The sequence below is a fragment of the Cervus elaphus genome, chromosome 13 (genome assembly GCF_910594005.1).
Source record: "Cervus elaphus chromosome 13, mCerEla1.1, whole genome shotgun sequence".
Classification (NCBI taxonomy): Eukaryota; Metazoa; Chordata; class Mammalia; order Artiodactyla; family Cervidae; genus Cervus; species Cervus elaphus.
The window spans coordinates 71,110,311-71,136,886 of record NC_057827.1 but is presented as its reverse complement, the minus strand read 5'-3'; the positions used below and the strand labels follow the sequence as shown (position 1 = coordinate 71,136,886).

Genomic DNA, 26,576 nt, shown 5'->3' with positions numbered 1-26,576 from the left:
GACTTGCGCTGCAGCAGAGCGGGTTCAATCCCTGGTTAGGGAGCTGAGATCAGGTCACGCGGCTGAGAGGAAGAGAAAATACGGTCTTGTGCATTTCTTTTCAGGCCCATTTCCGGGGACCCAACGGCCAAGACTCAGTAACAGCAACAGAAACTTGCCTGCCGTGGGTGAGCACGGGCGGCACGGGCGACTGTCACGAGGTGGGGCCGGCCGGCAGGGCGCGCGGGCGCGGAGCGCGGGGACGCCGGCAGGCGGAGGCCGGGCCTGTAGGCACGGGGGGGCGGGGCACCCACAGGCGGAGGCCGAGCCTATAGGCGCCGAGCCGGGCGGGCGGCCCGCCGCCGGGTCTCCACCCTCGACCTGAGCCGACCAGTCCTGAGCGCCCCTTCCCAGGCTCCGCACACCGTGAGCCACGCCCAAGGCCCGGGATTCGCCCGCCAGCCTGCCAGGCCCCGCCCACCGCGCCCGGCGCGGCTCAGGCCCCGCCCACGAGTCCTGGGCCCCGCCCCGCCCCCCTCCAGCCCGCCGCCCGCCGCCCGCCGTTGCGGCCTGTGGGTCCGAGGCCCGGGCCCGGTGGCTGCGTTCCCCGCGGGTAGCGGCAGGTTCGAATCCTCGGCCCAGGAGCCCGCGGCCGTCCCGCTGCTCGCGCGGCGAATCTGCCGCTGCGAATCGGCGGGCGCGGCGGCGGCGGCGGCCTCGCGAGAGTCTGAGCGGCGCGGCGGCGGCGGCGGCGGGCGGCCTGGAGCGCGGGCCAGGCCCCCGGAGCCGCCGGCATGACGGGCCGCGTGTGCCGCGGGTGCGGCGGCACCGACATCGAGCTGGACGCGGCGCGCGGCGATGCCGTGTGCACCGGCTGCGGCTCAGTGCTCGAGGACAACATCATCGTGTCCGAGGTGCAGTTCGTGGAGAACAGCGGCGGCGGCTCGTCGGCCGTGGGCCAGTTCGTGTCCCTAGACGGTGCGTCCCGGGGGGCGGCGGCGTGTCCCGGGGGGCCGGGGGCCGGGGGGTGGCGTGCCGGGGGGCGGGCGGCAACGGCTCGGTGACGGAGCGCGGCCCGGGCCCCAGTCGTGGTCTCTCCGCAGTCTCCTGGCCCCTTGGGGCCGGTTGTCGGGGGTCGAGGACGTCAGCCCGCCCCCACCCCGTGGTGGTCGGCTTAGCTCCGCGGCTCCGGGGCAGGGGTCTCCGCGCCTCGGGACTCAGTCGCCGCGCTGTTGAGGACGGAGCTCCCTGCCCCCCGCCCCCCCCCCCCCCCGCCCCACCGGCGCCCGCGGCTGGTTCTCCGGGGCCCGGAGCCACCCTTGGGGACCCGCTTCCGTCCCTCAGCTCGGGACCCCGGAGACGCGCCCGGGGCCCTTCGCGCAGCGGGGCCACTTCCTGGCCCACAGCGAGTCCGCGGCGATCCAGAGAGCTGCGGGAACTTGGCGGGTGGCTCCTGCCGCGGACGCGGGTCACTCCAGGACCGGATGGTAGCTGTGTGTTTAACGGGGTAACAAGCCAGCAGACTGGCTTCCCAGTGTGCAGCGCCGTTTTGCATTCTCGAATGCTGCCTACCCGGGACTTGATGTTGCCTGCACCTTTACCTGTATTTTCCGTGTGTTCCGAGTGCTGTGGTGCCTCCTGTCCTTGCTAATGCTTTCCCCTAGGGCACAGTGATGTTAAACAGCTTTTAATCCCGCTTGCCGAAATGTCTGTTCCCGGAGTTTTGTGCATAGTTTTTAGGCAGGTGGTTTTCTTACTGTTTTTACACAGGTTGAGTTTTGAGCGTTCTTTAAATATTGTAGTTGCAAGTCCTTTGCTAAACAGGTGATTTGCAGAAGTTTAAAATTTTGATAAAAGCTTTAAAATTAGTTGCAGTCCCTTTATTGATTTTTTTTTTTTATTGTTGTTGTTTAGTTGCTAAGTCGTGTTCTGCTCTTTGGGGCCCAGTGGATGGCAGCACTCCAGGTCTCCCTGTCTTCACTCTCTCCCAGAGTTTGCTCAAACTCATGTCCATTGAGTCGGTGATGCCATCCAACCATCTCATCCTCTGTCATCCCCTTCTCTTCCAGACTGTACTTTTTCTGTCATTCTAAGAAATTTCCTAAGCCAGAGACACACTGTTCTCCTAAGTTTTATTTTTTTAATGTTTTATATTTAGACTTAGGACCATTTTGAGTTTAAGTTTCATATAAGGTATGGTGTGTAGGTTGAGGTTTGTTCTTTGCAGGGGATGTCCTGTTGCTTCAGCACTGTGTTGTTTCTCTTTTTGGCCATGCCCCACCTGACCAGGCATTGAACCTGGGCCTTGGCAGTGAAAGCCCAGAATCCCAGCCACTAGGCCACCAGGGAGCTCCCTCAGCACCATTTGTTGAAAGACTGCCCTCTCTTGAATTGCCTTTGCTCTTTTGGAGCATGTCATGGGCTGTTTGTGTGGGTGTGCTTCTGGGCTTCCTGTCCTATTCCATTGGTGAGTGTCAGTCTGTCTACAGCACGTTCCCTCCTGTACATTTATCATAAGTCTTGAAATCAGACATTGTGATTCCTCCAGATTTGGTTTTCCTTTTCAGAATTGCTTTAGTTATAGTATGTAGTTCCTTTCCCTTTTCATTCGATTTTAGAATGTTTGCGCATATTTACAAAAAAAAAATCCAACTGGGATTTTGATTGGAATTGTATTAAATCTCTCAATAAATTTGGGGAGCTTTGACATTTTTGGGCTTCCCTTGTGGCTAAACTGGTAAAGAATCCGCCTGCAAAGTGGGATTCAATCCGTGGGTTGCGAAGATCCCCTGGAGAAGGGAAAGGCTACCCACTCCAGTATTCTGGCCTAGAGAACTCCGTGGCCTGTATAGTCCACGGGCTTGCAAAGAGTTGGACACAACTGAGTGACTTTCACTTTCACCTTTTTACTACATTGTGTCTTCCAATCTCTCAGCGAAGATAGGTCTCTCCATTCATTTGGTTTTCTTTGTTCTTTCGTCATTTGTCATAGTTTTCAGCATATAGCTCCTGTACATGTTTTAGACGTTTTCCTAAAATCCAAATAGAGCTTCTGTAAATAGTATTTTTCAAAAATTCGGTTTTCAATTGTTCAGTGCTAGAACATAGAAATACGGTTGATTTCTTTCATTGCCCTGTGTCCTGTGACCTCGCTAAACTTACTAGTTCTAGGGGTTTTTACAAAAATAGGTTCCTCGGGATTCTTGATGCAGATAATCCTGTTGTTTGTAAATAGACATGATTCTTCTTCTTGCTTTTGAGCAGACATGCCTGCCTCTTCCCAGTCTCAGTGGGGAGCATTAAGTCTTCTCCCACCCAGCGTGATGTTGGCTGTAGGTTTGTGATACCTGTTCTCTATCAATAACACTGAGGGCGTTCTCTTTCTAATCCTTGTTTGCTGTTAAGTTTTTATCATAAGTGGATGGTGAAGTGTTTTTTTTTTTAATGTTTTTCTTTATTCGTCTGTTTGGCTGCACCAGGTTCCAGCTGTGGCCCACAGGGTCTTCAGTCTTCACTGCGGCACGCGGGGTCTTTAGTCGTAGCATGCAGGATCTCGTTTCCTGACTGGACACTGAACCTGGGTCCCCTCCATTGAGAGTCTTGGCCACTGGGCCACGAGTGAAGTCCCTGGATGACGAGTTTAGTTTTCCTCCTTTGGTGTTTCAGTGTGGCTGGTTTTTGAACATTGAACGTGCTGTGCCTTCCTGGGGTAGACCCACCTGAGCATGGGGTCGTATGCTTTGTAGGTGTTGCTGGATTAGATTTCTTAATATTTTGTTGGGGATATTTATGTTTATGTTCATGTGAAAAATTAGTGTGCAGTTTTCTTGTAATGTCTTTGTCTGGTTTTGATACCAAGGTAATGTGCCTCATGGAATGAGTTGGGAAATGTTCCCTTCTCTTCTGTTTTCTGGAAGTGACTGTGTAGAATTAGTATTACTTCTCCGTTGACCGTTTGGTGGAATCCATCAGTGTAGGTCTCTGGGCATGGAGGCTTCTTTTTCAGAAGTTTTTAATTACAGGTTGACTTTCTTTAACAGTTACAGGTTTTACTTACTTTTAGATTATCTCTTTCATCTTGGGTGAGTTTGTGGTTTCCAGGACTTGGCCCATTTGATCTCTGTTGCTGCCTTTATGACCGTAGTGTTGTTGGTGCTGTTCCCTTATTCTTTTGATGTCCGCAGGGTCTGTAGTGGTGTCTCCTCCTTTCAGATATTGGTGTTTTGTGTCTTCTCTCTTTTTCACTTTGTTTCTCTTGCTGGGAGTTTTGTCAATTTTACTAATCTTTTCAAAGAAGCAGTTTTGGGTTTTGTTGCTTTTTCCTCTTGTTTTCTGCACGGCACACGGCCGGAGATGTTGAGGAGCAGTGACGTGTGTGTGCAGTGTCCGGAGTGATGGCCGCAAGGGCGGTGCTGGGGACTTCGGGCTGTCTTCTAGGTGATGGGCAGCTGGGGAGGGGTGGGCGTGGCCGAGGGAGGGATGGATGTGAGGAGCAGGATGCCAAGGCGATGGCTGGAGCTGGGCAGCCAGGTCTCTGGGTCCTGGGGAGGGCGCCTGTGTGCTGTGGGGCTCAGGGCAGGGGAGGGCTTCCGGCACAGGCCCATCAGCATCCTGTGCCACCCTTGGTGCTGAAGGCCTCTCCCCCGGGCTCCCTGCCTGACAGTGCCCAGAGCCCCCGCGGGCCCCCTGGGAGCTGGGCCGCTGCTCCCTGAGGATGTGGCCTGGACGCAGACACCGCCACCATGCAACCCTGCCTCCAGCTTCCTCGGTCCTGCCCTCTTCTGGGGCGCGCCTCCCGGGGGTTCCATAACCACAGCTCTTAACCGCTGCAGTTTGTCCCCGAAGCCATGGTGCCTGTGGGTGCCTGTGTTCTCGCACTTTGGAGGAGTGAGGTGCTGGCCGTGGCGATGCCGGGAGGAGGCCCTGGCGTGGGTGGGGCTTCCTGGGCCCTGAGGGGCAGACGGCCCTCCCGCCCCCTGCCTGGCGTGTGGCCCCTGGGGGCTCTCTCAGGCACAGCCGCCCCATGTCCCAGTCAAGCACTGGTCCTGGAGTTTTGAAGGTTCTGCTTCCCTGTTTCTATCCTTTCTATCCGAAAGGGACCTGCTCCCAGGAGGTGGCTGAGTTCTGTCCTGGAGGCACCTGGGTGAGAGGACCTTGTTCCTAAAATGTCCCGTGCTGCTGGGTCACCTGGCGTGCTCCGTGCTGGGTGGCTTCCACAACCAGACTGCAACTGTGACGAGAGGCTCTTCGGTAGTTCTGAGTCTGGTTGAAAGACGTTTAGGCAGCTGCCCCAGTTAGCTGTTTCTTCACCAACGTCCGAGGTCTGTGTCCATCCACAAGCCCACGCCCTGGCTCAGTGCGGACTTCCCAGGACCTTTCGGGTGCTTTAGAAGAGTTATCCCCACGTCCGAGCTCAGGCTGAAGGGCCACTGGATTTCCCTTCTGTCCTGGAATTGCCCAGCTGGACCTCGTGCGGTCATCCCCCATTAAGAGGAGTTTCACAGCAGCGACAGGGACCCCTCCCTTTGAATAGTGAGGACAGGCCTCGGAAGCGCTTGGCCTATCTGTGTTGGACGGGCCTGTAAGTGAACTGGAGGACGGCGCAGCGTGCCGCTCTTCTGTCTGCTCCTGGGGCGTTGGTGTTTCCGCTTGTCCTCCACGTTCAGAGTGGCTGAGCAGGGCCCCCAGTCTCCCCTCCGCCTCTGTGGAGTCCCAAGGGTCGGTCTTGGACCTTCTTGCTTTTGCAGACCCCAACCCCAGGGGCCAGGAGCCCTGGGTGCAGTTTCTGGCCACACCCATGCTGTCTACACAGTGGGGGGGGGGTCTTGGCCCACCTGGGGTGATGGAAACTGCACCTTCAACTTGATAGTTTTAGCTGGTTGTATCTTGTTTGTTACAGGATCTTGTTATAGAAAATATCAGATGTTTTTAGAAGCAGAGGGAACAGTGTGAAGGACCTCTGAAGGAGTAGCACAGCATGCCCTGCTGGTTTTGGCCAGAGGTGGAGCTCAAACTTTCTCCATGCTTCAGGGGAGCCCAGCCCACGGTGTGAGCGGTCTGGGATTCGCTGACTAAGCACTTTTCGTCCCTTCCACCACTGCTCTCCTTGTGTGTCTACTGTAACCACGTCCCCGGGGCTGGTGTCTGTCGGATGAAAGAACCTGCATCCACTTGGCAAGCAGGTTATGCGCCCCGCCCCTCCCCTCCCCTGCTGGCCGGGCCCAGGGAGGCTCCTTCCTTGCCAGAACTCAGTCCCTGTGTCTGCTCGGCACGTCGGGGGACTGAGGCTATTCACAGGCACCTTGGAGAGCACCAGTGGTGTGTGTGCGAGTGTATGCGTGTGCGAGGGTGTGAGTGTGTGCGAGGGGGTGTGAGTGCGCCTGGGGCGAGCGAGTTAGGAGCCAGCTCCCTGAGCAGACGCGGCTGGGCAGTGACAGGGCGGGTGCTGGGGGCATTGGAGAGACGGGGGGACAGCCTGCTGGAGAGGGAGTCGGGGGGGAGAGCCGGAGGGGCGGGGCGGGGCGGTCTTCAGGCCTTGTGGGGCATTGAACACTCACCCAGACCGCCTCCACGCTGACCTGGCAGCACCTCTGTGCAGTCCCTCCTGGTCGCCCCCATCTGTCCAGGCAGGCAAGGGGGAGGTGGCTGGGAGGGAGGCCCCCAGAGTCTGTGCTCCTGGAATCCGGGGCTTCAGCGGGTTTAGACTGCTTTGCTGCCCATCTTCTAATGCAGAATTCTTGTAATAGTTTATTTAAGACACAGGCTCATTTCAGTTAATATGGTGATTTTTTTTTTCCTTCTTCTGAAATGAAAGTTGGGCAGCAGTGGGACGCTGCACACAGGTCACAATGTGGCGGTCCCAGGCAGGTGACTTCTTTAGTGGTTCCTATGTCTAGAAGATCACAGATGCTCTTTAAAGCATCTTATTAGTCTTGGTTTGGGGTTTGGGTGCAGTCACAGATGAGCCGAAGGCCAGCTTGCCCCCCTCCTGTCTGCGTTTGTGGCCGCCCGTGGGTGACCAAGAGGAGCCTGCCGGCCCAGGACCCGGGCCCTGTGTTTTCCTCGGAGCCACGCTCGGATTTCAGAGATGTGGCTTCTCCCCTCCCTGTCACCTGAGCCTCCCCTTGGTCCCCCTGCGGGCCCTGTGGCCTGGTGTGCGGTCGTGGCCCCTGACTCGGGGAGCGTCTGGCCTGTGGTCTGTGCTTCGTGACAGACAGGCTGGCCTCTGGCCGGGCAGCTCCTCCCGCCCCACCGCTGTGCTCCGGCGCCTGGACTGGGGCTCATTTGAGGATCACGCTTCAGGGCTGGGGCTTGTTAGGTCTGGTGAACCATCGGATGTCCACCTGGCTGTCTCCAGAGGAGGCTGTCAGGGCAGAAGTCCAACACTGAAGCCCTGCGGAGCAGAGTATGTGAGACCTCCTGGGGTGGCTTGGAGTGGGTGGGAGATTCAAGCCAGAGTGCTCGTGGGTGCAGCCGCGGCCACGCTCTGGAGCAGGGTCCTTAGATCACCGCTGCGGGTGGGTGGGCGGGGAGAGAGCGCAGTGCACACCGGGGTACACGCGCGGGTGCCTCCTGCAGACCGCCGGCTGAGAGGCCCCATGGACCAGGGCCCCCGTTCCAGGAGCTCGCAGCCCCCTCCCCTGGAGACGGCCGTGGTAACCGCGGGAGGGGCTGGCCCAGGGCTGCAGAGCCGAGTGAGGGGCCGGGCCTGTGCTGCAGCCTGGGGAGGCAGGTGCTGTGGTGACGGTCTCCTCTGGGCTCCAGGGCAGGGCAGAGGAGGCGGTGGGGTGGGGGGTCACTCACTGCGGACTCCTGGTCTGCGTGCTGACCCCTCTGAGTTCTTGCTCCGGAAACACCAGGTGCGACGAAACGCGCTGTTGACACGGATCTCTGCCAGCTTCGGCTTATCTGTCTGATCTGTGTTTCTAGGTGCTGGCAAAACCCCAACCCTGGGCGGCGGCTTCCATGTGAACCTGGGAAAGGAGTCACGAGCGCAGACCCTGCAGAACGGTATTTCCCTCCAGGGGGCTGCAGGGGCGCGTGGGTTCCCGGGCCGGATGGGGTGCGGGGTGAAGGGCGAGCGTGGGCGGCCTGCAGTGACCTGCACGTCTGCCGGGAGGAACTGTCCGCGGGGGCCCTGTCCCAGCCGCCCGGCCCCTGCTGGGCACCCTGGGCTTGCTGCAGTCGCTGCAGGGCTGCTCTGTGCACCCTCGGGACCCAGTGGGCCCGCGCCTTCTGACGCCGGTCAGTCTCAGCGAGCACAGAAGTGACGTGGAGACAGCAGTGTGACCCGCAGAGTGACTCCTTCCATTGCGTTTTCTGACAGAGCCAGCCTGCAACAGATGGGAGAGATGTCTGTCCTGACCCCGGCCTGGTTTTAGTTGGGTTGTCTTCTTAAGTGGTGAAAGTTCTTTATGCATTTTATACATAAGTCTGTCATCGGTTCTATGATTTGCAAAAAACGTTCACCCGTTCTGTGGGTTGACGGTGAACTGGGAGCACAGAGGGCTCTAGTTTTGAAGGTGCAGCCTATTTACCTGCGTCGCCTGTGCGTCTGTGTCGGTAGTAAAAGACTGCCTGAGTCAGTCCAAATAGCAGAGGTTTATAAAGCTGGTGTTTCCGTCTGAGTTTTATGATTTTAGCTCTAAAACTGAGGTTTTGGTCACTCTGAGTTAGTGTTTGCGTCTGGTGTTCAGGTGAGTGCCCGCCTGCACTCCTTTGCACGTGAGTGCCCATTTTCCCAGCGCCAGGCTGCAGAGGCTGCTCACTCATGGCGCCCTTGCCCAGAGGCGGCGGCTGTGAGGGGTTTGGGTTCTCACCCGCTTCCCACAGGCTTATGTCTGTCCTCTTGCTGGCATCACACTGTTTTGCTTGTTGCATCTTAGTAGCACGTTTTGAAATCAGGAAGTTTGACTCCTCCCAATTTGTTCTTCATTTTTAACACTGTTTTGTTGCCTGTTCTGAGTCCCTTGAATTTACAGACAAGTTGATGAGTCCAGGGACAGGGACCAGTGGCCTCTGGAGATGAGTCTGGGGATGGGGACCAGCGGGGTCTGAAGATGAGTCTGGGGACAGGGTCCAGCGGCCTCTGGAGACGAGTCTGGGAGTGTTGCTCTGTTAACCAGGCGGAGTCTCCTCACCCCTGGTTCAGAGTGCCTTTCCATTGGTTTAGGTCTTCCTTAACTTGTTCAAACAATTTTTGTGGTTTTCAGAGTATAAGTTTTACATCTTTGCTATTTTAAACATTTCATCTTTTTGATGCTATTGTAAATGGAATTGCTTTATTTCATTTTTTGATTGTTTGTTGCCAGTGTATAGAAATATGATAGATATTTGTATACTAATCTTGTATCCTACAACCCTTGAAAATCCCATTTAATAGTTTTTTAATGGATTCCTGAGAATCTTCTATATATAAGATCATGACATCTGAAAATAGATATAGCCTTGCTTGACTAGCATAGGCACCTTTTAACTTCCTTCCCTGACAGCACTGCTGGAAGCTCCAGCACCGCACCGCGTCCAGGCGTCTCGTTGCTGATTTCGGGGGGCGCACCGTGCTTTCACGGCGGGGCACGATGTTGGCTGCGGTCACGGAGGCAGGGCACGCCTGCGGGGCGCCTCAGGCCTCTCTGAGCACCCTCTCAGGGACATGCTGGCACCCGAGTGCCTCCCAACGGGATGAGTTGCCAGGCTTCGCAGCCCTCACCTGCACGCTGGGTGAGGTGGCGCATCCTTCCCTGCAGTCTGGTCTCTTCCGTGGCTCTCGAGGACCCGCCTGGCTGCCCACTGCCGCTGTGGATGGGGGCGGCCAGCCGCTCCCCAGTCCAGCCAGGCTTGACGACGGTGTTGTTGACTACCGAGAGGGCAGGTGGTGGGCTTCTACTTATGACCCGCATCAGAATGTGTTAGGTGTCCCAGTGAGCTTTTCCCTTTGACCCTGTGGATTGTTAGTGTTGTTGGCTCTTTTCTTATATCCAGCTTGATTCTTCTGTGTTTAGAGACAATATTCTGCAGGATTTCAGTCTTCTGAATGATTTGACTTCACGGCCCAACATCTGTCTGGTCAGTTACAATCAGTTTGGACACATGAAAAGAACATGTTTCTGCAAGAGGTGGGGTGTTGTGTGCACGTCACTGGGGTCAGACTTCCTCCCAGGGCTCAGTGATCCTGGCTCTGCTCGTCTGCCTGTCGCTGCAGGAGTGTGTTAAAGTCTCCATGATGGCTGTGGATTTGTCCCTTTCTACCCATAGTTTTGTTGGTCTTTTGTTTTGACTGTATAGACTATGTGTATACAGATTTAGGGCACACAGATTTATTTATTTGTTTAGGCTACATCACGTGGCTTGAAGGATCTTAGTCCTCTGACCAGGAATTGAACCCGAACCATGGTGTTGGAGGACTTCCCAGGTGGTGCTAGTGGTAAAGAACCTGCCTGCCGATTCAGGAGACATGAGATACGGGTTTGAGCTCTGGGTTGGGAAGATCCCCTGGAGGAGGGCATGGCAACCCACTCTAGTATCCTTGCCTGGAGGATCCCATGGACAGAGGAGCCTGGCGGGCTACAGTCTGTGGGGTCACAAAGAGTTGGCCTGAGTTAGCACGCATGGTGTTGGAAGCCTGGAGTCTTGACCGCTATGTCTTTAGGGAGCTCCCTAGTGCTCACAGAGCAGAATGCTTCCTGCTGGCAGCCCGTGCCTGCGCTGCCGCTGCCGGAGCCGCGCTCGGGCCCCACCCCCGGCCCGGAGCCGCGCTCGGGCCCCACCCCCGGCCCGGAGCCGCGCTCCGGCCCTCACCCCCGGCCCGGAGCCGCGCGCGGGCCCGCCTGCTGTCCTCTAGGTGGTGCTGTAATCTTTCTTTTTCTCTGCGCCCACCTTTAAGATGGTCTGCATGTGAAGAACTTTATTCCCAGTAGGGAATGGGTCTGTTTCCAAAAGCCCAAAACAGGTTGTCCATGGGACCCAAATCAGTTGCAAAGAGTAGCATTTTTAGTACTACTAAAATGCTAGTTTAGTACTAGTAGTACTAAAAGTAGTTCATGCAGACGTATTCATGGAAGTAAAACGGTAAACCAGCGGTACAGAGAAATACCCCATCTAATTTTAAACATGGCTTAGTTTAAGAAGGCAAAGTGGAGCTTGCGGGCGTCTGGGAACGGGGTCAGCTTGGTCTGAGGCCGGGCGAGCCCGCTCGGTGGTCGCCCTCGCCCCTTCCCCGGGTCGTCAGCCCCGGTCCGCACCCGGCGCCCGGGGAGGGGCCCGCCTCCCCTCCGGCGCCCGCATCCTGTCCCTGCTGGACGGGGCTGTGGGGGCCGAGGGTGGCCGTGAGCTCCAGCTCTGACTCTGCTGCTCTTGTCCAAACCGGCTTCTTCCTGGCGGCCCCACGCTGCCCTTACCCTCCATGCGCCGCTGTGTGCCGGCCTTGCCTGTCCCCGGAGATTGTCTGTGCTTCTTTCTTTGTCCTGGTGAGTTTATGCGGATTGTATGTCCTTACTGTCATCTTCTGTCGCTCTTGGAGGAGAGATAAAGGTGGATTCTGTGTTTCCCAGAGATCCGTTGGCGTGTTTCTGATGAGCCGGGCGCGTGCGTGACCGCAGGCCTGCAGGCCGGCGGGGTGGAGCGTGCTGCTTGTGCCGCAGGAAGCCCCCTGCCTTCCGGTAGCTTTTCTCTTATTTCATGTTCTGTGTTCATCTTTCCGACCAGCGATTACGGCTCTCTGCCGACTTAATCGTGCGTCTCCTTCTCCGTCTGTCGGGCACCTCCTCTGGGCCCAGGGTCTGGCAGCTCCCCCCCACGGCCCTCCTGGGTGTTGGTCCCCCCCTCTCCTTTTGGCGGCTCCCCTCCACGGCCCTCCTGGGGGTTGGTCCCCCCTCTCTCCGTCTGGCGGCTCCCCTCCACGGCCCTCCTGGGGGTTGGTCCCCCCTCTCTCTGTCTGGCGGCTCCCCTCCACCGTCCTCCTGGGGGTTGGTCCCCCCCTCTCCTTCTGGCAGCTCCCCCCCACGGCCCTCCTGGGGGTTGGTCCCCCCTCTCTCCTGCAGCAGCTGCTCTGTCCTCCCACGGGGGCACCTGCACTCTGCTTCCTGCCGCCGCCCCCAGCCTGTTGGGTTGGGTTGGAATCTATGGATTTACCTTCAGTTGTTACTATTTACGTTCAGTTTTGGGTGCCTTTCTTATAAAACAAGAGAGAATTGGAGGAGGAAAAGATGGTCTGGGTTGTGGTCCCACTTACACGGGGTCTGTACTTCCTGCCCCCACCCCGGAGGCTGGTGCCCCAGATCCCTCTCCTGGTCCCGCTCACTCGGGGTCTCCGCCTCCTGCCCCCACCCCGGAGGCTGGTGCCTCACATCCCTCTCCTGGTCCCACTCCCTCGGGGTCTCTGCATCCTGCCCCCACTCCTGGAGGCTGGTGCCCGCCGGTCCATCTCGTGGGCTTGCCTCTGGTTTTGCAGGAAACATGCTGAGGTCCCGGTTGAGTGCAGCTCAGCAGGAGAGAAGCCTTGCACCCCCGTCTTCCCTCTGGGAGCCTGGGAGGGCTGGGGTGGGTGCCCACAGAGGGTGGGCCAAGGTGTGCTGGGTGGCCAGCGCGGGGATGCGGTCCCATCTGAGTCACCGTCTCACTCTTGGTTGCTTAATTTGGACCTTTGGGTTGTCTGTCTCTCTGTGGATTCTGAAATGCCTCTAGGCTGGAGCTTTTGTTACTGACCCGATGAGCCCTTTCACGGGGAGACATTTCTCAGGGGAAGTTTTATTGTGTTCTGTTTGTCTGTTTTCCTTGGCGTGATGCATGTAAAATGCATCCCTGTGCCAGCCTTAAGTGAGCTCTCCTGGATTAGTGTGTGTGACTTGAGGTCTCAGCACAGAGCATGGTCCAGTGTGTTTCTTGTGCCCCAGAAAGCGCCCTCCTGTCGATTAATTTGGCTTGTTTTTCTGCTTCAGACAATTGGAATCACACAGGAAACGTTCTCTGTGTGTGTATCCGCGGTGTGTCTGCTGCTTGCAGGATCTCCCCTGGGCACGTGCCTGTGTCTGCCTCCGCGTGCGGCCGTGTGGATGGCGCTGCGGTGCGCTCGTCGCTGGGACCGCACGGCAGGCGGGGTCCGGGCTTCTGGCGTGCGTGTTGGTCTGCAGTGACCATCTGCACGGGGCAGGTCCCGTGCTCTCATGGGCCTTCCGGGGTGCACTGCACCCAGGACCTTGGTCTGCCGCCTGCTGAGCAGGTAGAGCTGCTGCTTTTGCTGGGTCCTCTCTGAGCCGCCTGTTTGTTGCATCTTTTGTACAAGTTTGTTTGTTTTGTTTCTTTTAACTGAGTCGTCTTTTTCTTACTGATTTGTAAACTTCCTTATAAATTTGGAGTTCAAGTCTTCTGATGCATATACATATTTTGAATCTTTCTCCCAGTAGATGGCTTGTCTTTTCACTTTCTTAATGTCTTCTGATGAACAGAAATTTCTTAATTTTAACAGAGTCGCAATATATCCGTTTTTATAGTTAGGGGTTTTTGTGACCTAAGATCTTAATTCTTGAGACTTCTCCAATGGTCCAGTGGCTAAGTCTCCGGGCTCCCAATGCAGGGGACCTGGGTTCCGATCCTTCGTCACAGAACTAAGATCCCACATGCTGCAACTAAGACTGGATACAGCCAAATACATAATTATAAAATTTAAAAAGATCTTAATTCTAGTCTATCCTAAGGTCTGAAGATACTCTTCTGTGTTTTCATTTAGGAGCTTTATTGTTGTATATTTTGCATTTAAGTTTGTGATCTGCCTCAAGTCAATTTTTTATGTATGGTATGAAGTAGAGGTTGAGGTTTGCATTTTTCAGTTTTATTCTTTCTTTGTTGAAGTATGTTGTGCTAATCTCTGCTGGATGGCCGTGTGACTCAATGTATTCTCCCATTCTGTAGGTTGTCTTTTTTTTTTTTTATGGTTTCCTTTGCTGTGCAAAAGCTTTTGAATTTGATTAGGTCCCATTTGTGTATTTTTATTCCTATTGCCTTAGGAGACTGACCTAAGAAAACATCGATAAGATTTTGTTTTTTCGCATGATGTGAGGGTGTGTTCTAATGTCACTGATTTACATGAGACTGTCCAGCTTTCCCAGCACCACTTGCAGAAGAGACTGTCTTTTTCCCGTTTTATATTCCTGCCTCCTTAGATGAAGATTAATTGCCCGTAAGTGTGTGGGTTTACTTCTGGGCCCTCTGTTCTGTTTCACTGATCTGTATGTCTGTTTTTGTAGCAATACCACGCCGTTTTAATTACTGTAGCTTCGTCATATTGTCTGAAGTCTGGTGAGAGAGTTATGCCTCCTGCATTGTTCACCCCCCGCTCAGGATTGCTTTGGCAATTCTGGGTCTTTCATGATTCCTTATAAAATTTTGTATTCTTTGTTCTAGTTCTGTGAAAAATGTCATGGGTATTTTCATAGGGATTGCATTGAATCTGCAGATTGCTTTGGATGTTGTCATTTTAACAATATTCTTCCAATTCAAAAGCATGCGCTATCTTCCCATTTCTTTGAATCATCTTTAATTTACTTTATTAATGTTTTATAATTCTCAAAATATAAGTCTTTCACCTCGTTGGCCAGGTTTATTCCTAGGTATATATATTTGGTGCTATTTTAAAAGATATTGGTTTTTTTTACATTCCCTTTCTGATATTTCATTGTTAGTGTAACGAAATGCAACTGATATTTGAATGTTAATATTGTATCCTGCTACTTTACTAAATTCATTTATTAAATCTAGTAGTTTTTGTGTGGAGTCCTTAGGGTTTTCTATTGACATATATGGTATCATGTCATCTGCACATAGTGACAGTTTTACCTTTTACCTTCCAATTTGAATACCTTATACTTCTTTTTCTTGTCTGATTGTTGTGGATAAAACTTCCAATACTATGATGAATAGACGTGGTGAGAGTAGGCATCCTTGTCTTGTTCTAGATTTTAGTAGGAAGGCTCTTAGGTTTTCACCATTGAGTATTATATAGGCTGTGGGTTTTAATAAATGGCCTTTATTATGTTGTGATATGTTCCCACTATTCCCCCTTTGGTAACAATTTTTTATCATGAATGAATATTGAATTTTGTCAAATGTTTTTTCTGCCTCTACTGAGATGATCATGTGGTTTTTGACTTTTTCTTTTGTTAATGTGGTTTATTACATCGATGGATTTGCAAATGTTGAGCCATCCTTGTGAAACTGGGATGAATCCCACTTGGTTGTGTTGTATGATCTTTTTATCTGTGTTGTTGAATTTGGTTTGCTAATATTTTGTTGAGAATTTTTGCATCTATAGTCATCAAAGATATTGGCCTGTGATTTTCTTTTTTGGTGATGTCTTTGTCTGATTTTGGTATTAGGGTGATGCTGGCTTCATAGAATGTCTTTGGGAGTGTTCCCTGCTCTGCAATCTTTTGGATGAGTTTGAGACAAATCAGTATAGTAAGTTCTTTTTTGTATGTTTGGTAGATTCGCCTGTGAAGTCATCTGGTCCTGGACTTCTGTTTGTAGGGAGGTTTTTTTGTTTGTTTGTTTTTTACAGATTTTGTTTCACTTCACTTGATCGAGTCTGTTCAAATCATCTATTTCTTCTTGATTCAGTTTTGTTGGGCTATGTGTTTCTAGAAAGTTGTTCATTTCTTCTAGGTTGTCAGATTGGTTGGCATATAATTGTACATAGTATTCTCTTATTTTTTTTGTATTTCTGCAGTATCAGGTGAGAGTTCTCCTTTTTCATTTCTTATTTCATTTATTTGGGTTCTCTTTTCTTCTTGGTGAGCCTAGCCAAGAGTTTGCCAATTTTGTTTACTCTTTCAAACCAAGAATCATCTCCTGGTTTTATTGATTTTTTTTTCTGTTTTTAAAAAATGTCTATCTTATTTATTTCCTTCCTTCTTCCTTCAGGTTTTATTAGTTCTTTTTCTGTTTTAGGTAGTAAGTTAGGTTGTTTACTCGGGATTTTTCTTGTTTTTTAATGAAGGCCTACATCCCTATGAACTTCCCTCTAAGAGTTGCTTTTGCTGCATCCCATAGATTTTGTGTTTGATCCCTGGATCAGGAAGGTCCCCTGGAGAATGAAATGGCAACTCACTCCAGTATTCTTACCCAGGAAATCCCACGGACATAGGAGCTTGGCAGGCTACTGGCCGTGAGGTCACAGAGTCAGGCATGACCTGGTGACCACGCAAGTGGGCTTTGCGTGTTTGTGCTCAGAGCTGTCATTTGTCTCACCATGTTTGTGGCATGTTGTTTAGTGCCCATGTAGTTGTGTTTTCTCGTTTCCTTTCTTGTGGTTGATCTCTAGTTCCATGCCCCGCAGTCAGAGGAGACGCCTGAAATAACCCCTGCATTCTTACATCTGCTGAGGCTGGTTTTGTGCCCTAGTGTGTGGTTAGTCCGAGAGAATGCTCCTCGTGTGCTTGAAAAGAATGTGTATTCTGGGTGTTTTTTGGACATAATGTCATGAACATACCGATTAAGTCTCGCTGCTCTGTGGCATTGTTTAGCATCTCTGTTACCTCACTGACTCTCTGGAAGGTGGGCCCACAGGTGTCAGTGGAGCGGTAAAGCCTCCTATTGTTGTGCTCCCATCAATTGCCCCGTCGCATCTGTTAGTGTTTGTTTTATGTATTTGGGTGCTCCTGTATGTTGATGAATGTAAAATCCTCTTGTAGTGATCCTTTTATCATTACGTGGTGGTGGTTTAGTCGCTCAGTCGTGTCTGACTCTTGACCCCATGGACTGTAGCCCGCCAGGCTCCTTTGTCCATGGGATTTTCCAAGCAAGAATACTGGAGTGGGTTGCCATTTCCTCCTCCAGGGGATCTTCCTGACCCAGGGATTGAACCCTGGTCTCCTGCACTGCAGGCAGACTCTTTCCTGATTGAGCTACCAGGGAATTTTTTTCATTATGTAGTGTCCTTTATCTTTCTTTATGGCCTATGTTTTAAAGTCTGTTTGTCTGATATGAATATTGTTATTCCCTCTTGCTGGTCACTTCTGTTTGCATGAAATGGCTTTTTCCACCCCCTCACTTTGAATCCACACATGTCCTTTGCTCAGAGGTGGGTCTCTTGTAGACAGCACACTGTCCGCTCTTGTGTTTTGATCCAGTCTGCCACTCTGCGTCTTCTCATTGAAGCATTCAGACCATTGACATTTAGGGTGATTATTGGTACATTAGGGCTTCCCAGGTGGTGCTGGTGGTAAAGAACCTATTTACTAATTAATACAGGAGACATAAAACACACAAGTTCAATCCCTGGGTCGGCAAGATCCCCTGGAGAAGGACATGGCATCCCACTCTAGTGTTCTTGCCTGGAGAATCCCATGGACAGAGGAGCCTGGTGGGCTACAGTACATAGGGTTGCAAAGAGTCAGACACGACTGATGCAATTTAGCTTCACGTAATCATTGCCATTTTAAACCTTGTTTTCCAATGAATTCTCTTTTCCTTCTCTTCCTTCTTCTTTTTGTGGTTTGATGATTTCCTTTTGCTTTATGCTTGTGTTCTCTGTTTGGTTTTTGTGAATCTACTGTATGTGTTTGATCTGTGCTTGCCCTGTTTTCAAGTTTGTTCAGTTCAGTCTCTCAGTCGTGTCTGACTCTTTGCGACCCCATGAATCGCAGCACGCCAGGCCTCCCTGTTCATCACCAACTCCCGGAGCTCACTCAAACTCATGTCCATTGAGTCAGTGATTCTGTCTAGCCATCCCTTCTTATCCTCTGCCATCCCCTTCTCCTGCCCTCAATCTTTCCCAGAATCAGGGTCTTTTCCAGTGAGTCGGTTCTTTGCATCAAGTGGCCACAGTATTGGAGCTTCAGCTTCAGCATCAGTCCTTCCAGTGAATATTCAGGACTGATTTCCTTTAGAATTGACTGGTTTGATCTCTTTGCAGTCCAAGGGACTCTCAAGAATCTTCTCTAGAACCACAATTTGAAAGCATCAATTCTTTGGTGCTTAGTCTTCTTTATGGTCCGATTGTTATTTCTGTACGTGACTACTGGAAAAACCATAGCTTTGACTATACAGATCTTTGTCAGCAAAGTGATATATCTCTGCCTTTTAATACCTTGTCTAGGTTTGTCGTAGCTTTCCTTCCAGGGAGCAGGTGTTGTAATTTCATGGGTGCAGTCACCGTCCACAGTGATTTTGGAGCTCAAGAAAATAAAATCTGCCGCTGTTCCACTATTTCACCTTATATTTGCCATGAAGTGATGGGACTGGATGCCATGATCTTAGTTTCTAAAATATTGAGTTATAAGCCAGCTTTCTCACTTTCTTCTTTCACTTTCATGAAGAGGCTCTTTAGTTCTGCTTCACTTTTTGACATTTAGAGTGGTGTCATCTGCATGTCTGAGGTTGTTAATATTTCTCCCGGCAATCTTGATTCCAGCCTGGCATTTCCCATGATGTGCTCTGCATATAAGTTAAATAAGCAGGTGACAATATGCAGCCTTGACGGACTCCTTTCTCAATTTTGAACCAGTCCATTGTTCAGTGTCTGGCTCTAACTTTGCTTCTTGACTTGCCTACAGGTTTCTCAGGAGGCAGGTAAGGTGGTCTGGTATTCCCATCTCTTTAAGAATTTTCCACAGTGTGTTGTGATCCACACAAAGGCTTTAGCATAGTCAGTGAAGCAGAAGCAGATGTTTTTCTGGAACTCCCTTGCTTTTTCTATGAACCAGCAGATGTTGGCAGTTTGATCTCTGGTTCTTCTGCCTTTTCTAAGCCCAACTTGTGTATCAGCATGACTCTCCTCTCTGGAATTCCGTCAGGCAGTACTGCCCCTTTCCTGTCGGTTCCGTCAAGTTTTATTTGGTATGATTTGAATCTATGGCATTAAGTCCATACTGTTGTCACTCTTCAATTAAACCAGCCAGCTGTCTCATCAGCAAAGCAAGTGTACTCGGGAGTGGCAGAGGACACTCACGCTGTGGCCGGCCGGCCGTGGGCGGGTCCTGCGGGCAGGGGAGAGGGGCCTCACGGGAAAGCCAGGAGGAGGAAGTCGGGCGCTTTGAGGGTCCGTTGAGGACAGCGAGGGTCGGGTGGCGGCTGCTTCCCCTTGGCCAGGCTCCCTTCCTCATCGCGGGGCCAGCGCCTTCCTGCCCGGAGTGTAAAGCGAGCGTGCGGGGGGCGTGTGCAGGTGGCACGTGCGGGGGGTGCGTGCGGGAGGCGCCCCTGCTGGGCTCCAGCTCGCTCTCCGAGGCTCCCCAGCCCATTTGCACGCTTGGTGGGACTGTTAGCTCTTTCTGTGGTGTCGTCTGTCCTAATCACAGGCCCTCTCATCTGGGTGATCCTTCGTGCCTGAACGTCTGCCTGTCTGGCCAGCCACAGGCCTCCCTCTGGGGGCGGCCCTTCCCCCAGCTCCTAGCTCTCTTTTTAAATCTTCACTTGTGCCCACTCTGTGGTTTGGTTATTTCTGAGTTTTTATGAAATGCTCAGTGATCACATTTTTAATTTTTCGAGGACTGTGTCTTTTTGATTGCAGCCTATTCATACTTTTCTCTGTTGACGTCTTCCCAGCACTTTGAGGTGACAATGGAGCGTGGGACGCGCCTTCTCTTGGCCATCTGCCGGTGCAGCCTGGTGCTGCTTCCTCTCTCCACACTGGTGTTTTCTACACAGGCTGGGTGATTCTTAGTTGTTGGTTCATGTTTATACGCATGTGGGTCTTAAACTGACCTGTTTACACCTGTAGCCCACCCAGGGCACCCATTGTGCCCCTGGATCTGATCACAGGCGTGGTTTCTCGTGTGTTGCCACATGGGACGGGTGTGACATGTTTGTGCACCCTGATGTGGGTGCTGCACAGGCCTGGCTGGCACTGTGAGGGTCCTCTGGGCGAGAGGAGGCTTCTGGGCCGAGCCCTGTGGCATCACGGCTTCGCTTCTTAAGCCGCCGGGTTAGACCCTCCTTCCACATGCTCCTGGCTGCCTGCCTGTCCTCGTGTTCATCTTTGTGCTTTCCACTGTCTCCATGGTTCTGGGAGGATGCTGTTCAGGTGCCGTCTTGAAGGGAGAGGCAGGCCTTAGTTTCACAAAATGTAAAAAATTTGAAGACATCTATGTGCTAGTGAGTTGACTTCTTGCATTCATTTATTATTCTTAGGAGAGTAATCTGTGCTTGGTTAATTGGGAGTCTGTTTTGCATAAGTTTGCATTTATTAATAACTGTGCTTTTAAAGATTGTAAACACACCTGTGTCATATGATTTGTTCAGAGTGCCAATTGTGCTTGCCCAATGTGCGTGAATTAGAAACTCACTTGGGGGGCTGGGAGCAACTTCTCATGGCTATAGGGCTTCTTTCTGGGGTGATGGAATGAACCAAAGTGGCAATGGTCGCACAACTCTTGTGAATATACTAACCGCTCCATGGGACAATTTAAGTGGGCAAACTTTACAGTATGTGAATTACAGAGCAATGAAGATGTGATAAGGTAACTTGCTGCAATAATTTTAAGTGCTGCCCCCCCCAACTGCTGGGGGACCCTGGCCCATGGTGTGTGGGGCTGAGCTGGGTCCCGGGCTCTGTGAGTGCCCTCTGGAAAGGACCTCCCTCTCCCCGAGTTACTGGGGCCCCCGCGCACACCGAGGAGTTGGCGGGGAGCGAGACTGCAGCCCGAGCGGTCTCGTCAGCCGCTATGTCTGCCCAAGGCCGGCTGCGCGGCGGGGTGGACCGTGCTTATCCACCTGACATCCTGGGTGCACGACCTGCCCTCCTGACTCTGCAGACGGTCAGGATGTTGGCTGTGCCCTGGCCTGGGCTCTGGGGCCGTGACCGTGATCCCGCATCAGTTCAACCTGAGCAGAGGCCTCGGAGCCACGTGGCTCCAGGCAGGCTCCCCTGGAGGTTGAGGGGGCAGGGCACTCGCAGGGCAGGCCGGCTGCCAGGTGCCAGCCTGCATGCCTGTTCCCCTGGGCGCTAGCTCCCTGGGTGCCCCCCTTTGGCCAGGGGTCAGTCTGAGCCCACGGCCCTTGGCACAGGGGCAGCGGAATCGGCTCCTAGCTCTTTGTGGGGGAAGTGCAGGCCCCTGGCCCAGTGTAGAGTGGTCTTCGCCAAAGGAGAGCAGGCCCAGGGGCGGGAGTTCGCTGGGCAGAACTGGAGTCTGTGCTGGGACCTGTTTGCCCTTCGTGCCGAGGCAGCGGGGGTGGTGGCAGCGCTGGGCCCCGGGCAGAGACGTGGGGCACCGGGGGCGGTCCAGCTCTGCAGGCCGCGTGCTCCCCGGCTCCTGGCTCCTGTGAGGCTCGCCGGTCGCTCAGGGCATGTCCGCCTCCCCCTCAGTGCCCCTGCGGCCTGCTCCCGTGGCTCCCGGGACAGCCGTGCTCCGGGCGGAGGTGTGCCTGCAGACTTGGTTGCGGCCGCCCTGTGCACACCAGACTGGCCAGAGGCTGGCTTGGGGCCCATGCGGAAGGCTGGGTGGGCGCGGGCGGGAGGCTGGGTGGGCCTGTGGGGGAGGCTGGGTGGGTGCGGGCAGCCGGGCCTGGGTGCTCAGCCACGGGAGGGGCCCTTGCAGTGAAGCGTGTGGACTTGGGGCCTGTGTTTAGCATTCAGCGAACGCCAGACAGCCGGCTTACCCAGAGCCCTTCCCAAACTCACTGAGCGTGGGGCCTTGGGAAGGCCTCTGCCCCCCGGGCTGCCCTGACCCACTCCACCCTGGCGGAGGACCCCTCGGGGCATGTAACACTGGGGGAACTCGCACCCCATGTTCACGCATATACGATTTTACTGGAACCCCTGAGAAAACTGAACATTTTGCAAAAATGAAAGGAAGGAGTAAACCTTGACTCTCCACCTGAAGCTGCCGAGGCAGCCGCCCAACGCTGAGTGTTAGCGAGTGGCCGCCCGCCCGCTGGGACCGCGGTAACTAGCGAGGGGCCGCCCGCCCGCTGGGCCGCGTAACTAGCGAGGGGCCGCCCGCCCGCGGGGCCGCGTAACTGGCGATGGCCGCCCGCCCGCGGGGCCGCGTAACTGGCGATGGCCGCCCGCCCGCGGGGCCGCGTAACTGGCGATGGCCGCCCGCCGGCGGGGCCGCGGTAACGTGCTGTGTTGTGCCCTAGGGCGGCGCCAGATCCACCACCTGGGGAGCCAGCTGCAGCTGAACCAGCACTGCCTGGACACCGCGTTCAACTTCTTCAAGATGGCCGTGGGCAAGCACCTGACCCGGGGCCGGAGGACGGCGCACGTGGTCGCCGCCTGCCTGTACCTCGTGTGCCGCACGGAGGGGACCCCGCGTATCCTTTGCTGGGCTGCCCTCTGCGCGCGGCTTCCCTGTCCCCAGCTCCCGTGTTTGCTGGGACGCCTGTGCCTTAACCGTCTGGAGGGAGGTGAGGCGCACAGGCTGCGGGGTGGGGCCGCTGGGTGCCGTCGGCCCGCCGCCCTAGGGCTCTGCGGCGGCCCTGGCGCTGGGCCGCTGTGGCCAGGCCAGTGCCGGGGCCCGGCGGGCAGCTGCGCGGGCCTGCTGGGCTCACCCCGCCCAGCCCCGTGGCTTCTCGGAGGGGACGGTGTGCGGCCTCCCTGAGCCTGGACAGCGGGCGCGGCGTGGGCGCGGGCCTGCCCAGCACGCCTCCATGAGGACGGCCTCTGGGGCTCTGTGCCCGCGCACTCCCCCGGTCTCCTGTCTCCTCTCCCTCCCGCCGGGCCCCTCACCCCCCATGCACAGCGTACTGCTGGCCCCATGTCCTCCCACGGCTTCTGAGAGCGGGTGTCTTTCTTCTGCACGTTGGGGACAGCCTGGCAGGATTCCGGGGGCACGTCGGTCTCCCTGGGATTTGGACACGAGTGCCGGTCAGCCTTCCTGCATCCCGTGGAGCAGGGGCGCGCCCTGAGTCTGGGCCTTGCCTCTGGGTCCTGTGTGTGGACAGCTGCGCGTGCTCGGGCTGTGGCACCCCCCGCGTCTCCAGGCTCAGAGGCCCGCGTGCGCTGCCCGGCGGCCCTTCCACCCGCCTGGGCCTCTGGGCTCTGGAGCCCCACGGGCCTCTTCCTGTGTCCTCTCTGCTCACCCTGCTGCCCCGCTGACCTGTCTTCCGGTCTCTTCTTTCCTGTTGTCCATTCACTTACCTTTTGCTTTGGGAGAGTTCATCTCCAGCCAGGCCTGCGTCTCTGCTTTCCTGGTGGGAGTTGGGGCAGCGGTGTGTCCCCTGCGCCCTTCCTGGGGCGTGGCGTCCCCCGCGTGTCCCCCGCGTGTCTGTAGGAGCGGAGGCCTCTCTGCCCCTCCTTGCACGCTCTTTCCTTTCCTGTGGTCACCACAGGCCTTTCCCACCGGCAGGTGGCCGGACTGTGGCCTCTGCCCTAGGCCGGGAGTGCTCGAGGGGCCCTGGAGACTGTGCGTGGGCGGCGACCCTCAGTATCAGAGCCTCTCCTTACAATGTCTTTGAATCTTGGGGATTTATCACTTCAGCATGAAAGAGCCCTTGTTGCTTGAAAGGATGACGCTCAGCAGCTGGCGGCCCACGAGGTGGCGCAGCGGAGCTCCGGCCAAGGTCACCAGCACGCCGCCCGCCCCGCGGCCCCGCCTCCTGAGCGCACCCCGCCCTCCTCCCGGGTGGAGGGGCGGAGTAGGGGGTGGGGGGCGGAGCAGGCGCTGCCGAGGGAGGAGGGGGATCCCAGTCCCCGGGGTCGTGGGAGCGGGGGAGCGGGAGCACCCCGGCCGCCCACCTCCTGCCCACCACTGCCCACCGCCCTGGCCAGGAGCGGAGACTGGCGGGCCCGCAGAGGATGGACCAGAGGCCCGGGCACCTGGGAGCGCTGCCCAGCGGAGGAGCCCCACCAGAGCCCACGCCGTGGGGGGCCCTGAACCCAAAACTTGCAGACAGGCCAACCAGCTCTTAGCGAAGAGCTGAGCGCAGCTGCCAGAGCCTGGGGGTGCTGACCGAGGCTGGGGAGGGGGCCCAGGGGTGCTGACGGAGGGTGGGGAGGGGCTCTTTTTGAGACGATGAAGATATCTTCGATCGTGGTGATGGTTGGCAGCTCTGCAAACAGACCGAGAACCTTGCACACGTGCATTTTTGGCCCCACCCTTGGCCTTGAGCTGTTAACCTCAGCGCTACACACATGCCAGACTGCAGTGTGTGGTGAGACTGGGGGGGGGGGGGTGGGCGTCAGTATGGGGGCAGCGCTTCAGCCCCTCTGCCTGCCCTCCGTCCCCTTGGAGGGCCGTTTTGGGGGTGGCCGGAGGGCACAGGTGTGGCTGGCACTCCCAGCCCTGTCCTCTGGCCAGTGTCCAGACGCCCAGACGTCCCTGCGGCCTCCCCCCCCCCACCGCCGGCTCGCTTTGCATCTGCGTGGTACCGCTTCCTTGTCTTCCGGGTGAATTTCAAGCCTCTAGAGCGTATTTGAGGGCTTTCCTTTCCTTTCCTCTCCTCGCCCCAGACTGCCCTCCACGCGTCCCCCCCACTCCCTGTCTCTGACCTGCTTTCTAGACTGTCTGTCCTTGGGTGGGCGTGTTTGGCAGAAACTTCCAGGCTCTAAGGGGCTTTCCTGGTGGCTCAGCTGGTAAAGAATCCGCCTGCAATGCAGAGACTCCAGTTCGAGTCCTGGGTCGGGAAGATACCCTGGAGAAGGGATAGGCTACCCACTCTAGTATTCTGGCCTAGAGAATGTCATGTATAGTCCGTGGGGTCGCAAAGAGTCAGACGTGACTGAGCGACTTTACTCACTTTCCCGCCCAGGCTGTAAGCAGACACCCTGTCCCCGGCCCAGGTAACCCGGCCAGTGTCCTCCGCAGCTGTGTCCTACGCTAGCGCATCTTTGGTGATGCGCATCCTCGGGAGACGTGTGGTCCTTGGTGTTTACTGGACTCCAGCTGAGTGGCCAGCAGGCCTGTGTGTGAGCAGGGGATCCCAGTGCCCCCAGTCCCGAGGCTGCTGACCCCGTACCCCCTGCTGTGTGGCGTGTGCCCACTCGGCCTTTAGACCTTCTGCCCCAGGCTTCCGACCCCAGGTCTTGCTCAGGGGGCTTCCGATCTGTAGACCTGGGGTGGGGTGCTTCCATGCTGAGCCTCTGCCCCTCCCCAGGCTCCCCGGGATCCTCTGTCTCGGAGGACAGTCCCGTGAAGACCCGGTTCTCCCCAGCCCACCACTGCCTGCTTCCTTCTGCCTGCCCCCTGCCCCTCAACCACTTGCCTCCCCAAGGACAACCAAATAATTTAAAAGATTTTAAATAACTGGATTTTTAGGGCAGTAGCAAAACTGAGAGGAGAGTGCGTACACTTGCCAACCCCCCGTCCACACACACACACGGCCCGCCTGGTGTGGACGGTCCCAGTAACGTGGCCGCTCGTCCCCCGCGCTGAGCCCACTGACAGCTCACTGCCCCCCCCGCGCTCCCCCAGGCTCACGCTTGCTGCCACACGCCCTGTGGATTCGGGCAGACACACAGTGACACGCGTCTGTCATCATGGCGTCACACGGGGAGACGGCGGTCAAGACAGGGCCTGAGTGGCTGGTGAGCGTTTTGTCAGGAGGCGCGCTGCATGCGGAGCTGCAAGTTGAGCAGGCTTAGAGGAGGACACGGCCCAGTGCTCGCCGCCCAGGGACCTCGGGACTCAGACTGCCACTCAGCATGTCCTGCCTGCCCATGTCTGATGATGCCGAGTGGGGCCGCTCCCTGGGGTCCAGCAGGCACGCCCTGGGCTGGGTGTCTGCTGGAAAAGAGCCTCCCTTCCTGGCTGCCTTCTGCCTCTTGGCAGCGTCTATTTCAGTTCCCTGAGCAGGGGCTGACCCCAGGCCGTGGCAGTGAGTGCGTGGAGTCCTGACCGCTGAGCTCGCAGGGAGCTCCCTGGGCTTCATCTTTTATGAACAGACTTCTTGATTCCAATGACGTCCCATCCATCCATCCTCTTCTTATTGATTAATGGTTTGTGTTCCGTTGAAGAGAGCTTTGCCGCAGTCTTGGAAGTGCTCCCTTCTGGAAGCTCTTGGTTTAACGTTTCCCGCTGGAGTTGAGGACCTGTGGTCCGCCTGTCTGCTGTGAGGAGAGGGTCAGCATTGGCTGTTCTCCCTGGGGGTCCAGTGACAGCGCCGTCTGCCGCAGGCCGGCCCTCCGCGCACACAGTGGCAGCATTTCCAGCTCAGGTGGGGTCTCTCGCTGCCATCTCGGACCCCTTGTGTGGGTCCGTCGGTGCCAAGACCAGACTGCTTTCCATGGCAGGTGTACGGCCCGTCTCAGAGCCTGCAGCGCGAGACCTTGGAGGTGTCTGGCCGTGCTATTTCTCTGTAGACGTTTTTGAATCAGATCGTACATTTCTGTGGGGAAGAAGGAAAAGAAAACAACTTCTGGATTCCAGTTGGGGTTTGTGAATCACTTGGGGTAGTGCTGGCACTCGCTGACAACGCCAACTCTTCCAGGCGATGAGTGTCCCTTGTTTCCTGCGGGCGCTCTCTGATCTCTGTCGTTCTTGATGAGGAGGTCCTCACTTCGCTGGTTAGATTTATTCCTCGCATTTGTGTGTTGAGCTGAGGTGGACGGTGTCTTGCCCTCCCGGAGTACAGAAGGACAGAGGCATGTTGACAACACAGGAGTCAGTGGCGAGTCTCGCTCGATGAAGCGGGGCCCTTGTTTTCTCCGTGTACGCAGCCGTGTCTGCGCG

The 26,576-nt window shown here is 55.4% G+C and overlaps 1 protein-coding gene across 5 annotated transcripts in view; it reads left to right on the top strand.

Annotated features, from left to right (window-relative positions):
* Positions 1–671: 671 nt before the first annotated feature.
* The window catches only part of BRF1 (BRF1 RNA polymerase III transcription initiation factor subunit), a 58,880-nt gene continuing 32,975 nt past the window's right edge, over positions 672–26,576 (top strand). Inside the window, exons 1-5 of one of the 5 annotated variants that reach the window (XM_043921354.1) lie at positions 672–957; positions 7,909–8,023; positions 12,533–12,543; positions 21,376–21,388; positions 22,048–22,172. In XM_043921354.1, coding sequence (XP_043777289.1) covers positions 774–957; positions 7,909–8,023; positions 12,533–12,543; positions 21,376–21,388; positions 22,048–22,172 — 448 coding nt within the window. In that variant the 5' untranslated portion in view covers positions 672–773. Of the gene's footprint in view, positions 958–7,908; positions 8,024–12,532; positions 12,544–21,375; positions 21,389–22,047; positions 22,222–26,576 lie in introns of all 5 variants that reach the window. The other 4 variants (XM_043921347.1, XM_043921346.1, XM_043921348.1 and 1 more) reach the window with 4 other exon arrangements.